At 39.7% G+C, this 17,375-nt stretch overlaps 1 protein-coding gene across 3 annotated transcripts in view; it reads right to left on the bottom strand.

Annotated features, from left to right (window-relative positions):
• bbs2 (Bardet-Biedl syndrome 2) overlaps window positions 1-17,375 on the bottom strand; it is a 52,984-nt gene that overhangs the window by 10,318 nt on the left and 25,291 nt on the right. For all 3 annotated transcript variants that reach the window (XM_052027979.1, XM_052027978.1, XM_052027980.1), the window contains exons 8-15: window positions 17,242-17,328; window positions 15,086-15,221; window positions 11,455-11,594; window positions 10,450-10,594; window positions 8,389-8,560; window positions 6,815-6,944; window positions 4,583-4,714; window positions 2,508-2,645 (exon numbers count right to left, since the gene is read on the bottom strand). In XM_052027979.1, the coding sequence (XP_051883939.1) occupies window positions 2,508-2,645; window positions 4,583-4,714; window positions 6,815-6,944; window positions 8,389-8,560; window positions 10,450-10,594; window positions 11,455-11,594; window positions 15,086-15,221; window positions 17,242-17,328 (1,080 nt within the window). The remainder of the gene's footprint in view (window positions 1-2,507; window positions 2,646-4,582; window positions 4,715-6,814; window positions 6,945-8,388; window positions 8,561-10,449; window positions 10,595-11,454; window positions 11,595-15,085; window positions 15,222-17,241; window positions 17,329-17,375) is intronic.

The raw sequence follows: 17,375 nt of genomic DNA on the forward strand, positions 1-17,375 counted from the left end.
GAAAGCGAATGCTATGTTGGCATTCATCTCGAGAGGTATAGTGTATAAAAGTAAGGAAGTGTTGATGAGGCTCTACGGGGCGCTAGTGAGGCCTCATTTGGAATACTGTGCGCAGTTTTGGGCCCCGCATCTTAGGAAGGATGTGCTGACGTTGGAGAGGGTTCAGAGGAGATTTACGAGAATGATTCCAGGAATGAAAGGGCTTAAGTACGATGAGCGTTTGTCGGCTCTTGGACTGTACTCGCTGGAGTACAGAAGGATGAGAGGGGACCTCGTAGCGACATTTAAAATGTTGACAGGTAAGGATAGAGTAGATGTGGCTAGGCTGTTTCCCTTGGTGGGCGTGTCCAGGACCAGAGGGCACAATCTTAGAATTAGAGGGTACAGTTTCAAGACAGAGATGAGGAGAAGTTTCTTTACCCAGAGGGTGGTGAAATTGTGGAACTCCTTGCCACGCACAGCAGTGGAGGCCAGATCAGTGGGGGTGTTCAAGGAGGAGATAGACAGATATCTAAATAGTCAGGGTATCAAGGGATATGGGGATAAGGCTGGCAAATGGGATTAGAATAGTTTTTTTTTTCTCTCTCTTTTTTTCCCACCCCATTTCTTTTTCCCTTTTCCTTGGAGCAGACTCGATGGGCCGAATGGCCTGCTTCTGCTCCCTTATCTTGTGATCTTGTGATCTTGTGAACTCAGAGAATGTTCCAATGATTATTATCTTTGCGGTTCTGCTTTTTAATTTGGTCATTAGTTGCTCACTGGAATAGGAACACGTGCTGAAATAAGTCACATCCTTAAAAACTGATAAATAAGAGTTTGTGATTTTGTTTTAAATTAATTAATCTGATACTATTTCAAGCTCTCTTCCAGTTTAATGTGAATTTGACCATTCTATTGACATGGACCATTGTTCTCAGTTAAAGTTACGCTGCAAATACAGTTAAAGAAAATACATTTCTGCAAAAGACAACAGAATAACAATTGCTAGACAAGAAAAAACATGTAGATGCTGGAAGTCTGAAAAAAACAGAAATGCTGGAAATATTCAGCAGGTCAGGCAGCATCTATGAAGGGAGTAAGAGTCAACATTTCAAATCAATAACCTTTCATTAATAATAGGAAAAGTAAGAAATCAAATATATTTTTAAATTGCAGAGAAGGGGGCGAAGTGGAGAGTACAACAGGAATGTCTGCAATAGGGTGAGGAGCAAGGGAGAATGAAGAGCAAACGTGGCAGTGGTGCCACTGGGAATGGATGGTGAAGGCATGTTAGTCTCTGATCTGTGTGGGGGAGATGCAAGTAGAAGGAAATTAATGAAAACTGTGGAGAGAGGAGAGAATTTTAGGAACCATGATATACAAATCATTGCAGATGCTAAAGATCTGGAATAAAACAGAAAATGTGAGAAATAACTCAGCAGGTCAGACAGCATTTGTGGGGACAGAGGACCAGAGTTAGCATTAAAAGCTGATGACCTTTCATCAGAACTGGCCAATACTAAACTGAAAGGCTAAATATCTAAAATTGTTAAGTTTTGAAAGGTATAAAATGCTTAATCAGAAGATGTGAATTTGACTGCCTACAGAAATTCGTTTCCATCTTATTGTTTCACATTGGCATGCAAGCATGATCCCAACCAATGAGTCAACAGCAGAGTCAATCTTAATGAAGACTGATGTCAAACAAGACAATGGCATTGCCCTGAAATTTTTTACAAACTTTCTTGCTGCAACGCTGCACCTCACTACCAACAAACGTCCCATGGGAATTTAGCTAAACTTCAGAATTAGTGGGGATCTACTGACCCTTTGATGATTACATTCCAAAGCCAAGGTCACCCCTACCTAAGTGGTCAAGAGCTGCAGTATGTATTTGCACACACTTGCAGGTTGAGCTCCAAGGCATAACTGACTCATTCACTGATGCACATGACAAAATGGGTCTTACAGTCAACATTATGAAACAATTATCCTCTCCCAACCTGTCACCACCATACACCATCAACAAGCCCAAGCAATAATGATTTTTGGCAAACAGGAGAGCTTGAGCAGGTGTTTAGAATATTGAGATGTAATCCCATCGTAATATGTGAGACTCTGGAATGGATTGACGGGAGATGCTGAAAGACTGGTTCCCGGGTATCCTGACCTGCTGAGCATTTCCAGCATTTTCTGTTTCTATCTTTAGGTTGTAAAATACTTTCTTAAAGCTAAATAGTTGATACCCAATATATACATTTCCTCTGTGGATAAACAAACACAATGACTGCAAGTTTTAGAGGCTGCTGGCTCAGGTTACTACCACCAACAGCAGGAGAAAGTAACACCTGTTTTATTGATTCTAACACATTTTTGATGTAAGCAGCCACTCTGGTTCATTCCAAGAATCTCCAATTTGAATATAAATGAAGTAAATTTTCATGGACATATTTATGAACTGACCCATGATTCAAATACTGATAACTGGCATAGATAATTGAGACTTACTAAATGAGTAATGCACTTACCTGGACAAGTATTTGGCGCAGCTCTTCAAAGTAAGCAGGAAAGTCTGCTTCTACCTGGAGGTCTTCAACAGCTAGAAACGATGCCAAAGACTGGATGATTTCACCAGCAAGATCAATATCCTCTGTTCTAATGGTGACCTGTTGGGAAAAATTGACCAGGGAAGTGATCAAAATCATATCAGGGAAAAGGCTTTTATAACAAGTTTTATTTACAAAACCAACGAAATCTCGCTGGATTTATAGAATTCTGGTGAAACGATACCTTGCCGTGTACAGTAGAGATTAATTCAATTGTGTTCTGCTTTGAGGTGTTGTCCTAGGAGGACAGCTTGAGTTGGTGTTTAGAATAATGAGATGTAATCTCATCACAATACATCTGACTCTGAGATGGATTGACTGGGTAGATATTCAAAGACTGCTTGCCTCCAGGCTCAAGACTCTGCAGGCAGAGGAACCTCTCACGATAAAGGGGACTGACATGAAGAAAATTTACTTCACAGGGTTGTGAATCCTCCTAAGGTCTGTGGGTAACCTATTTAGTTGTTTCACGTACTCAAAGCTGATAGGTTCTCTCTTTAAGGAAATCAAGAGATACGGGGACTGGAAGCAGATGCTGCATTATTTATTATTAAATGAGAGGAGGATTGATAACTTAGCTCGCTCCTATTTCTGATGTTAATATTAAGTGTTATTCGACAAAATGCTATATTCAATGTAAATACCACCATGTCCTCTATCAGAAGATCTTCATTTCCTGGTACAGGATCAGACTTGAAACCAGGTTCCATAAATGCAAAAACAAAAATATTTTAATTGGATCGAAAACTTGCTGTCACATAGGAAACAAAGAATAAATGGATTTTTTTCAGGATGGAGAGAAGTAACTAGTGGACCACCCCAGCTATCAGTTCCTTTCCCTCAATTGTTTACTATTTACATTAATGACCTGGAAGAGGGAACGAAGTACAAGGTTTCCAATGATAGGAAAATAAGTGGAAAGCCTGTTGTGATGAGACACTGATTCTGCAGCGGGATATAGGCAGATTCAGAGATTGGACGAAAACCTGGCAAAGGGAGATGAATATAGTGAAGTGCAAAGTCATGCACTTCGGTATGACAAATCCAAAGGTGGATTGTTATCTAAATGGAGAGAGTCTGCAAATAAGTACAGCGGGAACTACATATTCTAGTGCATGAATCACAAAAAGCTCGAAGGCAGGTTGAACAAGTAGATAAAAAGGCAAAAAACATGTTGGCCTTTATTGCAAAGGAGTTGAAGTTTAAAAATAGGGAGGTTTTGTTACAGTTGTGCAGGATACAGGATACCCAGAATACTGTGCACAGATTTGGCCACCTTGCCTTAAAAAAAGATATACTAACATTGGAGGCAGCTGAAATGAGATTCACCAGGCTCATTCGTGGGAATGAGAGGGGTGTCCTATCAAGAGTGGCTGGAGTTTTGAGTCCGCATTCCTTGGAGTTTAGAACAATTAGGATTGACCTTATTCAAACATTACATATCAGGGCTTGAAGGGTAGATGTTGAGATTTTTCACTCATGGGAGAGACATGAACAAGGGGACATAGCTGCAAAATAAGGGGCAGGTAATGTAAAACTGAGGTGTGTGAGAAGGGACGCAGCAGTTGATTTGGGGAGGGGAGGGGAGGGGAGGGGAGGGGAGGGGAGGGGAGGCTCGGAGGATACCAACTGGTGCAGTGGGCAGATCAAGGACTGGCTGCACATCAGGGATGGGAAGGTTGTTGGACTTGGAGGAATTTCTTTAAATCTTTGACTTCAGTTAACATTTTCAAATTCTTATTGAACTGCTCTATCATCCTTCAAGTCTGAGATGGAGAGAAGTATGGGAGACCAATCCATATTAAAAACCTAATGATTTAAGGAACATTTGAAGTGGAGGAAAATACATTTAGAGAGAAAAGTGTAAGATTAATTTGGGTTACACTAGCATGGAGGCAGTACAGATATTTGGTCTCTGTAGATTTTTGTCAGTTTGTATTTATAAAATCAATTTTTAAAGTCAGTTTTGTTTTGTCAGTTTAGTAAAGCAACATTACCTCTCCATTCATATTCATTTTAATACTCAGCTGCCCGCTATCTCTCAGGGACATGAAGCAGACTTCCAATGGCACACTTGGGCACTCAATATCTTCAGGTAAGAGGAAGTTCTGATTTATCCACATTACAACCTGTAACAGGAACAGCAAATAATGTAGAGGGGAGTGAGCACAACACAGCTCCATACACATCACACCTTAAACGTGAGTACAATAATTACAATCAGTTAGTGGTCCAAGTAGCACCAGAGACCTGTGAATTCAGTAACTGTAATTGGACGACTGTAACAGAAGATGTATTTCCTATCAGAAACCCATCTGCTCCATCCTCATCTCCCTTCCAAAGGAAAGCCAAGGGACCTTGGATGTCCCTTGTTCTTCTAGGTGATATAATTAGTAACTAGTCATAATACTGGACAATAGTTCTGCAGTTCAATGCCATCATTGGAACCATACAGATAACTTAATGAAAAATAATTTAAAAGTTTATATCACAGCAGCAACTTAAGTGTCTTTAAGGAAAAGAAATTGGCTGGGACAACGGTGGAATGACAGAGAGAGATTTGTGAAGTATGTTTCATGACAGTACTTCATAACGCATACGAGTTAACTGTACAATACTGGGAGTAGGAACTAGTAAGAGAAAATAAAACATGCAGAGAGCCACAGTAAGAGGGAAGGTATTGTGTGATAATCACATTAATTCATAGGGACCAATGTGTTACAGGGAATTGTATGTTACAAAGCAAATGTTATAAGCAGGATACTGCAGTGATGACTGACTTACTGGAGTGGAATTGTTGTAAGATTCCCTGCACAAAAATGATAGGAAATGATCATCTCCACATGAGAGGGTCTAATCACTTCTCCTTAGAACTCAATGGCATCGCCATTATCAAGTCCCCATTGATACCTTGATCAGAAACTTAATTGAACTACCCACATAAATATTATCACAAGCTGTGTGAAATGCAGCAAGTGACTAACTTCCTGATTTGTCAAAGCCATCTACAAGGTACAAGTCAATGTACTTCCCACTCTCCTGTATAACTTAAGCTTGAACAACACAACACAAGAAGCTTGACTCCATCCAGGCCAAAAGCAGACTTCTTGATTGGCACCTTATCCCTCCAAGGGTGGCCCACCAAGACTGCAGTGTGTGTCATCCACAAAATGGTCAGCAACATTTCCCAAGACTGCCCAGGTGAAGGGTCCTGACCTGTAATGTCAACTGTCCATTTCCCTCCATGGATGCTGCCTGACCCATTAAGTATCTTGTGTGTTGCTTCAGATTCCAGCATCTACAGTCTCTTGACCCAAGGCCTCTTTGACATTACCTCTCACATTCTGCACACTCTGTCTGGGAACAGTTTCTCTCCGAAAACTCCATGTATATACCTAATGATTTTAAATACCTCCATCAGGTCCCCTTAGAACTTCCTCTGTTCCAAGCAGTACGATGCCAGCTTCTCCAATCCACATAACTAAAATCCTTCATCCCTGAAATAATTTTGGAAAATCACTCCTTCACCCTTTCTAAAGTCTTCACGTGTTCCTAAATTACAGTGCCCAGAACTAAGCAACGTTGCAGTTGTGGGCTAACTGGTATTTTGTTATGGTTCATCCTGATGTCCTTGCTCTTGTATTCTCTGTCTGTAAAGCCCCAGATTCCATGTACATTTTAACCACTTTCTCAATCTGCCCCGACACTTTCAATGAACTATGCAGATGAACCACCAGATCTCTGTTTTTGTACTTTTAGAATTGTGTCATCTAGCCTTGTCTCCTTCTTCTACCAAAATATAACACTTTGCATTTCTCAACATTATATTTCATCTGCCTCCTAACTGCCCATTTCAACAGCCTGTCCCTATCTCCTTGGAGTCTATCATAATCCTACTCACAGGTTACTAGGTTTTCATGTGTTCCTAAATTACAGAGCCCAGAACTAGGTTTCCAAGTTTTGTGTTGTCTATAAATTACAAATCACAATTACATTTTACAATTGTTTTCTTCAACATTATCTTTTACTCCATTGCTCTAGTTCTAACTCATTCTTTGCAACAATCTGGAAACTTTCTAAACCTTATCCAATTCAGTCTTTCCCTCTCTCGCCATCATTCAGAATCACATTTTGATGACACTTACTATCCTGACTTACCTCATTGTCAATCAACCTTACTGATGCCCACTCAAGTCACAACATGATGCATGTCAGTGCTTTCAACTTACCCTTTGCATGCGATCACTGATTGTGAAGGTGACATAACTCCGTGGTTCAGAAGCAGTTCCTGGAGTGCGCAGTGCATACATTGAGAATCGTGGCAGCTGTCTTGTCAGTTCAAACACATGAAACTGCATGCTGAGCAAAAACATGACAATATCATTCCCAACTATCAATGAACAACATTGTCTGCAGCAAAGTTAACTCATGTGAATTATTTCTATAATTCAAGACACTATGGAGATACTGATACACTTAGTGGGGTTTCTCAACACTGCTTCAGATTATTTGTCTTGGGTCTCCCATGATCGCCTTTTTATATTTCACTCAGGTCTTCAAAAGTGTTCCTCGATGCATTTGTTAGGCTTTTTCAGTATACCAACGAGTCTTATGCTTTATACCTTTGTGTAGGGATGGAGCAATTTGGCAGTTTGCCATTTGAACATTGTCAACTGTCACATATAGGATGAGATAGTGATTCACTTAATAACATCCAACAGTGTTAGATACACATCAGTTCAAACAGAAAAAGCAAGCATCTTATCATATTTATCTCTAACGCACACTGTTCACGTGCAATTAACCATAGCACACTGAAAAGCATTGACTGTAATGCAACAAGCACTACAGGAAATTTTGCACACCAGATCCCGTTTAAAGGCACACAATTAATATGAACGCAGGAACACAAAAAAGCCATTCAACCCCTTGAGCTTGCCATTTTGTTAATTATAATATCTCCATCTCTAAATCCCAATTCACTGCCCTTTCCACCTGTTCTTTAATAATCCAACATTCAAATGTCAACCTCTTTTTAAGGACACCTCCAGTCTCATCTTTAAACACACCACTCATTCTTGAGCACGCACCTAATCATGAATATTTTGTTCAAAAGGTGGAGTCCTCTTCAAAACAGAATCTTCCGATTTGTGCACTGGAACATGATTATGGAATGTATGCTCAAATCCTCCAGCTGAGCTTCAAACAACAGCCTTCTGGCTCAGTGGAAGCCAGCCATCTCGACATCCACTGCTTACTCTCGTTCCCAAGTTACAAGGAGGTGGCAATCTTACTGCAGCAAGAAAAAGCCCAGCCTCCCTAGAATATGGAGTGAGTGCAGGCTCTCTCAAACATGAGCAGTTGTGCTTCATATTTCACTTGTAAGTAAACTGCAGACAGTTGTTATTCATATGGTGACCTTACAGACCAAATACAAAACATTTGTCGCCAAAAGCTGTCTACACAAAAACAAGACTCCATGCTCAAAGTGCGGTGTTGACTTGCTGTGCCACCTTGTTACAGTGTATATTTCACATCTCAAGTATAACTATACATCTCAGATACTGTAAATAAGACATAAATGCTTGCACAATTTTAAAATTAAAACAGAGAATGGTAGAAATACTATGTAGATTAGGCAGCATCTGTGGAGACAGAAACAGAGTTTACAATTAAATTGATGCCTTTCATCATAACGTGACTCAAGAATATGGTTGTCTGTAGTCAACATAAAAGGACATCTGTAAGTTACATTTCATTCAATCTACACAGGGCTCATCCAGTTTCTTCTCCCACTGCTCACCTGTTTCTGTAGCCCACAAAAGCCTTGATGTGCAGATCCACTGGTACATCTTTAGGCGGAACGATGGGAACTTGGATCTGTCCGGAGAGATTGTGTGCACTGGGATGAACCACATGAGACTCTCCATTAAATATACCCTCAGCGAAGATAAGTACAGCCCGAATGATGGTGTCTATATGAAAACACAGACTCACTGTAATACGAGGGAACTGCAAATACATCCAAATAAATTGCCTATACTTAACCAGACAAAGTTTGCTAAGTACACAAAGTAGTTTACAAAAATGATTGGTTACATCCATGAAAATGTGTCCAAGTTTCTTTGACCCGGCCCCTTATGATGAAATGACAGTCCAATCATAACTACGTGCCTTGTTGAACATGGGTAATACATAGCTTCATGGGTTTGCCCTTCACATATAGAGGTAATGAAGTACAACGTAAGCTATACAACTTGTAAATATCAACTGTGGAGCTTCAAGTATGGGAATTAAGTTCCAACCATACAATCAATGGAAAAATAAGCCAGAGCTCCATGCTCATGAGTTTATATTCATGGTGGTAGGGGCAGTAATGTCTCTCCAACCAATGGCATACTGGAGTCCCAATGGATACATGAAATTGTCCTTTAAATCTTCATCATATTTTCATTGACTGTTTCGAGAAGAATAATGTCTTCAATTTCATCTTTTGAACCATAGTGCTTGAGTTACTTTTACCTTAACCAGCTCATCCAAAGACACAAAAGATTTCTTCCTTGGAGCACTAGTCTTACTTATGTTTGCAATAATGTAAAATTTATCTTTAGCGCTTTGAAATAAAAATCTAGTAACATCAAATAAAATACATACAATATATAATAAATAGAGATGTAAAAATGTGTGATTAAATGTGCAAAATATTATGGTTAAATCTAAACATTTTTAGAAATAAATGGAACTGTCCTCTCTCAAGAGATCTTGGCAAACAACATATCCATAATCTCCATTTTTATTTAGATTCTTGATATTAGACAGCAGTAGGTTAAAAACACCAGAGGTGTTCAATACTGTAATGCATGACCAGCTGATTTATTACCACAGAAAGCCTACCTGGGAAACAATCCCCATTCCACCCATTCAATACAGCTGATAGATAAACGCTGCAGCTGTAACACTAAAACATAATTTTCAATACCACAATGATGTAGTAGATAAAGCTACACCCAGATTCATTTCCACATCCTTCAATTTCTGCCCTCAGAAAAGCGAATCTGTAAGCCATTGTACTGAGCAGCACCAGTGGTACAGTGAGCTTACAGACATGTCAACCGCAGATAAGGCTGATGTACTACTTGACAGTTGATGTTGCTAGGTTCAATGTTGCTGTCAGAGCTAACGTCACTAGTGGTCTTTGCAGCATACAAGTTGCCCATAGAGAAAATACTAAAGATTTGTGATGTCTTCCAATCAGATTTTTAAAAAATGTTTGGCAAGTATAAAGGTGAATATGTAACCGAAAACAAAGTTGTAATTTTGTGACTATCACAAGGAGCTTCCAGAAAATGGGAAAAATTTGCATTTCTATAATTTCTTCACTTCCTCAGCATGACCTAAAGTGCTCCATAGCCAATGAAATGCTCAAGAAAGACAAGAAAATTGGCAGCCAAATTGCATACAACAAAGTCATTCGATCAAGCAAGTGATGTGATAATAGCCAAACAATCTGATTTTCGGAAAGTTGTTTAAGGGCTACACATTGGCCAGGACATCTGGAAGAACTCCCATGCTCTTTCTCCAACATAATCCTACAGTTGTCCCAGTTCCACTTGTTCCCAACATTAGGTTTGCTGCACATGGATTAATAATGAATTTGAAAGAAAGCAATGTTCAGAATCAAAAGTTTTAAAAACACAAATACATCAAAAACATGATTGTAATAATAATCGTTGGAAATGTATTTCTTTAAATTTTAAAGGTAGCAGTTTAATAATGGCAACTATAGCCCTGACTACAAAAAGGTTTAATTCCTTTGAGCTATTTCCTGGAATTTCTATCTCAACATGTCTCAAGGTAAACTTACCATTGAATGTAGAAATGTTCAGCTCCACATGTGGACTTTGGCCGTTAGTGCCCACGTTAACAGACAAGCTTGTCTGTAGTTGTGTGTTGGCTGGAATGACACCCATTTGTCCATCCCCTTCCCCTCCAAGGGCACTCAAGGCAATCTGACACAAATGCAACATGTACATAGTTAACAGTGTAACCAGATTTCTTGATCCACAGTCACCCATTTACACTTCTGCCAGTTACTCTTCCATTTATGGCCTATATCTGGATTCTGAAAATCCCAGCCAAACATAAACACTCAGATTTCACACGCAGAAAAGCTCTCTGTATGCAAGTCTACTGGGCACTGTCAGACTAGGTATAGCAGGACTTAAATATTATTTTACACTTCATTGGCAGGGATAGATTTTTTAGATGTTGCAAATTAGAAATAGGCAGAATGAAAATCAGAGATAAACTTATTTTTCTACCATGTTCATAATTAGAGTGAAGATAGCAGAGAAGTAGCACTGAAGTTCGGAAGCACAATGATGCAGCAGTTCTGCTGACACGCAGCTCCCAGTGACCCTGGTTCAATCCTGCCCTCACTAGCTATCAGTGTGGAGTTTGTATGTTCTTCCTGTGACCACAAAGGTTTGCTCTGGGTTCTGTTGTTTCCTCCCACACCCTAAAGGTATACAGCTTAATTAGTTCCTGTAAACTATCCCTGGTGTAAATGGATGGCAGGTGAATCAGGGAATGGCGGATGGTGGGGTGGGGGAGGGGGGGTGGTGGGGGAGGAGGTAGAGAGTTTATGGGCATGAGAGAGACAATAGGGTACAGGGAAATAAATGGGGGAATGGAACTGATCAGAATGTACTGAGAGTCAGCCTACACTCTGTGAGCTGACTGGCCTCCTATGCTGTGAGAAAATATGAAATATAATCAGTCCGCTGATTCTCATGACTTACAGCAGTTATTAGATTTCCAAGGGATTGACATAACTGACTACAATAACCACATTCTCTGAAGAACCAACCTTTGAATTTTCCTCATAGTTACGGAGCTCCATCAAGAGGTTCTGTTTCCGTTGACTCAGCTCACGGATTAAGTCTTGTTCTGCATATGTGTCCATCAAATTTGCTTTCATCTCCCAACTGGCAGGCAGGTAGCCTCGAACTACAGAACAGGAGACAAGTAATTTAGACCAGTGATTCCAGTGTTCTGTTTCTGCTCTAGACACTGAAGAAAGAAATGCAGATCTCACCCATGGGTATTCTTCATGTGTAACTGTGGGCAACGTATGCCCACAGATAATATGCTGGAGGAACTCAGCAGATCGAGCAGAATCTACGGGAGGAAAGGAACTGTCGATGTTTTGGGTCGAAACCCTGCATCAGTCCTGATTTGTTTCAGTAGGATTATTTCAACACCACCTGATATTCATACCATAATACTGCCAGGAGTCATTGGATGGAGTACAGCTGCAGGAATGTTCCCAAAGGATAATGCAAGAAGAGGAAATTTACACCAGATACTAAGTACTCATTACTGCAGAAAGCCATCATGAATATAGAATTTAAAATCAACATCAGGAAGGCAAAGAGCATGGAATGAGAACACTACTGGGGGTTAACAAAGTCAAGGAAAAGCCAAAAACACTTTGCACATGCAAAAAGAACAAGGGATTAACAAAAGGATATAGGAGGATTTATTAGATACCAATAAGGTAACATCTAGATGGAGCTGGAAAGCATGGGTGTGGTTCTAAATGAACACTTTCATAAACAAAGTGGACAACACAGATAAGGAGGATGAAAAGCACAGAGAGAGGAAATGTTAACCTTCCTCCAGCTTTGATTGATCTAAACAAGGTTAGTTGAGTTGCTTTGTGTCAAAGGTTGATTCTTCTGTACAGTGACCTAGGGCAGTCCGTCTTCCAGCATTGATGACCACTGGATTACAGAGCGCTTATCTTTAAAGGTACACATCATAGGCCTGGTTAAAATGTGGTTAAGAGAAACAAGAACACAGCAGGAGCTCAGACCATCATTTTCAATCCAATGACACCAGTGAACAAAAAGGAAATTAACATGGTTCTGATTTTAGAAGAATGGAAGGGACAAACTCGATAATCACAGCCCATTGTGTCTAACACTGGAATTGGTCAAATTAGTAGAAAAAAGTGAGGACACTATAACACTTAGATAGGCACAGACTAATCAATAAGCAGAGATTTGTTAAGGAAATATCATATCAGACTAATTTGAAATTTTTGAAGTGATTAACAGGGAAGATCAATAAGAATAATACATTTGATGTAATCTACAGCTCTGCCTTCAATACCATAATTCCAAGCAAACTCATCTCCAAACTCCTAGATCTGGGACTCAACACCTCCCTTTGCATCTGGATCCTTGATTTTCTGACCAACGGACCACAATCAGTAAGGATATGCAGCAACACCTCTGGAATGATATTCTCAACACTGGTGCCCCACAAGGCTGCATCCTCAGCCCCATGATTAACTCCCTGTATACTCACAACTGCGTGGGCAGATTCTGCTCTAACTCCATCTACAAGTTTGCAGATGACACCATTGTAGTGGGGTGAATCTCAAATAAGGATGGGTCGGAGTACAGGAAGGAGATAGGGAGCCTAGTGGCATTGTGTCATGACAACAACCTTTCTTTCAGTGTCAGCAAAACAAAAGAACTGGTCATTGACTTCAGGAAGGGGGCAGTGCACAAACTCCTGTTTACATCAACGGTGCTGAGGTCAAGACCATTGAGAGCTTCAAGTTCCAAGGAGTGAACATCATCAATAGCCCGTCCTGGTCCAACCACGTAGACACCATGGCCAAGAAGGCGCACCAATGCCTCTACTTCCTCAGGAGGCTGAAGAACTTCAGCATATCCCCATTGCCCCTCATCAATTTTTAGGATGCTTTCTAAGGTGCATCTATATCAGGAGCATCATGGCTTGGTATGGCAAGTGCTCTGCCCAAGACTACAAGAAACTATAGAGAGTTATGGACACATCTCAGCACATCACAAAAATAAGTCTCCCCTCCGTGGACTGTCTACACTTCCTGCTGCCTTGGTAAAGCAGCCAACAGAATCAAAGACCCCACCTACTACGGACATTTTCTCTTCTCTTCCCTCACCCCCACCCCCAAATCAGGCAGAAGATACAAAATCCTGAAAGCACGTCCCACCAGTCTCAAGTGCAGCTTCTATCCCGCTGTTTTGAAACTATTGAACGGACCTCTTGTACAATAAATGGACTCACAATCTACCTCATCATGGCCTTGCACCTATTGTATGTTTGCACTGTACTTTCTCTGTAATTATAACACTATATTTTGCACTCTGTTATTGCTTTTCCCTTGTACTACTCAATGTACTGATGTGATGAAATGATCTGTCTGGATGGCATGTAAAACAAAGTTTTTCCACTGTACCTCGGCACATGTGTAAATAACAAGACAATTTACTAAATTTACATGGATTTTAGCAAGCATTTGATGGGATATCACAAGGCAGACTGAACAGGAACATGAATGCCTTAGGAATACAAGGGAAAGTGGCATATTCAATCCAAAATTGTACATTGGTAGGAAGCAAACTAGAATTATCAACAGTTGTTCAGGGGCTTTACAGTTCGAGTCTGCAAGATTCTGTACAGGATTCCTCTTTTTTTCTTGATATATCATCAATTTAGGCTTATACATAGGGGTTATAATAAAAATGTTTGTGAATAATACAGAAATAGGTCAGTGTTGTTGAAAGCAAGGAAAAAAGATGTAACTTGCAAGAAAAGGTTAACGGATCATCACATGAGCATAAATGTGGCAGACGGAATTCATTCAGAAGAGGTGCGAGGTAACACACTTGGGGAGAATGAACTGAGAAGTGTACCACTGAAATGGTACACTGTTCATGTCCACTTATTCTTGGCAGCAAGGCAGGTAGCTTTAAGAAGGCATACAAGATACGCCTTTGAGCATGGGGGTCTTATCTGAACTGTATAAAGCACTGCTAGAGTACTGCATATAATTCTGGTCACCACATTACAGACATGATTTGGGGTGAAAGGAAGGCCCCCTTCCCTCAGAAAAGGTCAAGAATTAAAAAGCATCAGTTTAAAGAAGGAGGATTAACAGAATGATTATACAAAAGTTGAAGAAAATCATTTTTACCCAAGGAACAGTAAGAATCTGCAAGTCAGTGTATGAAAGGATAGCAGACTTTCAATATGACTACTTGATATGCCTTGACCGAAAAGGCACTGAACTGAGAGATGGCAACTGGATTTATTCCAAGCAGCTCTTATTGAGCCTACGTGAATAATAAGGGGAAAAAAACTCTTTCTGTACCACACTATTCCATAATTCTCTGATTCATTCTTGCCCTAGAACCAGCAGGGCTTTGGCATGAAGAAACTCAGGAGAGAACAGGAATTCAAATGCATTCCTTCTGATTGGTATATCTTCATGTGATTTCAGGGAAGCCCAATATTTTGCTTTTAATCAATTGCTTCACTCTTTCAAATTGCCACTGTACAGTGAAAAGTCATTTACACACTTATAAAACTCATAGAATCATTAGGATTAATAGCAAATCAATGGTCCACATTCACACTACAGGAAAAAAGAAATCTATATTTACCTTCTCCTTCTGTTGAGCAGCAGATGAGCTGCATCTGTCCATCCATCCTGTAATCCTCCTCCACAATCCCAGCAACAGAGGAACTAAAGTTATCTTTAAAGATGACTTCACCAGTGCGGTCACTACGTGCATCAATCTATCAAATACACTCTCTGTTAATGGTTACAACTTCTGTGAATGGTAATAACAAATTTGCAGCTCTTTCTCATTTACTCTCACTTAGCACAATGAATGCTTTTCTCCAATTTACCCTTCCTGAAATAAGCACCAAAAGTGCAAGGTAAAGGAATGCAATAAATACAACCCAAGACCAAGTAGTTATGAAAAAACAATCATCACCATCAATACAGCACCACATAGAGCAATGCGATGCAATGCTGCAAAGATGAACTTTACATGGAGTTAATATCAAATGGGAGCAGGGATGGTACAGTTACCCAAGGCAGCAGAGGGAATAAAACTGCAAGGCTAGTCACCTCAAATTTACTTTTAGGGGTCTCCTGGGGTTATTGCACTGCAGTTATAGGACTGAAAGAACACAGTGTTAGACTGGTCACTTGCCATTTTGCTCATGGACAACACTGGAAGAAAAAGTGTGGATTTGGAGAATAGATGCACTGACCCCTGAGTAACATTACTTCCAATCCAAGCAACAGCTACCTTCCTAATACGTCATTTATTTTTGTAATTTATAGTAATTTTATGTCTTTGCACTGTACTACTGCCGCAAAACAACAAATTTCATGTCATTTACGTCAGTGATAATAAATCTGATTCTGATCACCACCAAACAACAGCTACTGCATTCTATCAATGCTATCCACGTATTTTTCATATATGTTATTGAATTTTTGTCACAGATCTTTTGAGATTTGCAGGTTCAGTCACAGATCCTTATCCAGTGGCTGTGCTGCATGCAGATTGGAACAGGCTTGTCTGAAATGCCTGAAAAAGCCAAGTAGGAGCAAGATGACAATGTGCCCAATTAAAATAAAAGGAAGGCAGAGAACAAGTTAACAGAAAAATGAAAACTTGCTAACCGAGCAACTAGTCATCTTACAAGAAAGGGCGTAGAGAGTTCTATAATTCTATATTCTGTAATTCATTATTTAAAGTAAGTTAGCAAAAAGCAACTACCAGGGTTCCCTGTTTATGGATGACCTGACTTAAAGGAATCCAAATTTATGCAAATTCTCCCATACATTTTTCAACCAAGTAATAATAATAGAATGTCTTATGGTATTCTTTAATGACTGGATATAGTATATATTCTATTAGTTTTATTATGGACAAGTGTTAGGGTGAGTATTCATTGAAATGAAAGAGCTATAGCAAATGTATGCAAAGCACTGTGATATGGGTTACTATGGAAAACAGATGTTTCTCAGTGATGGAGAAATCGGCTTATGGACAGTTCTCAGGAATGTAACCCAGGAACTGCCTGTATACCACAATCAAACCAGGTCAGTGCTCTCAACCATCAAAAACTTGTGCCAGACTGCCTGAAGTGGAACTGTAACAGTCCAACCTTGCATCAGATTCTGCAGCATTGGTTATATTCCCTCATAAATGCCTTAGAACAGCCCAAATTATGTCATAGCCTAGTTATATCACATTTATCAGTTTGATAAACTTAGTTATATAGTTTAGATGTCAATTCCTCAGTGTTGTAACAAGTCCAGTGTCAAATTCTAATTAAATCTGCAGATGTTAAACCACTAGTCATGATTTTCCGGTCAAGTCACTGCTGTAGTTTATTACTAGTCCTTGAATTAATGCAGCGATTTATCACAATGTCCACAGCTGCTCCACTATTTTATCACAAGACCCTAAATCACTGCAATGTGCTTTCAAAAGACTCTGAGTCATAGCTCTGTGTACCATATATCACAGTCCCTATCATGTGCCAGGAACTAATGATGAGAAAAATAAAACTAGACGAAAAGTCTACATAATAAACATTACACAGGTATCAATGGAACCCAATCATGGGCTAAGCAAAACCTTTTGCTCAAAGTTTTCCCATGTTTTCTGATACTATGCAAAACTGTATGACCCTAAAATCGATTTGCCATCTTAAAACTAGCTGCCCAACAATCAACGTTACCTTTTTCATACCTTCTTTTAACAGAGGCACCTGTACAACGATGACTCACCTTCCCATTTGACCAGCCTGTGATCAACTCACAAACACCATCCGAGTTCAAGTCAAAAGCATGAATACTCACGGCATGATTTTTAGACTGCAAAATAAAATGAAAAGCATAGAAATATCAAGTTAATTAAATCA

Source organism: Pristis pectinata, chromosome 13, assembly GCF_009764475.1.
Source record: "Pristis pectinata isolate sPriPec2 chromosome 13, sPriPec2.1.pri, whole genome shotgun sequence".
Classification (NCBI taxonomy): Eukaryota; Metazoa; Chordata; class Chondrichthyes; order Rhinopristiformes; family Pristidae; genus Pristis; species Pristis pectinata.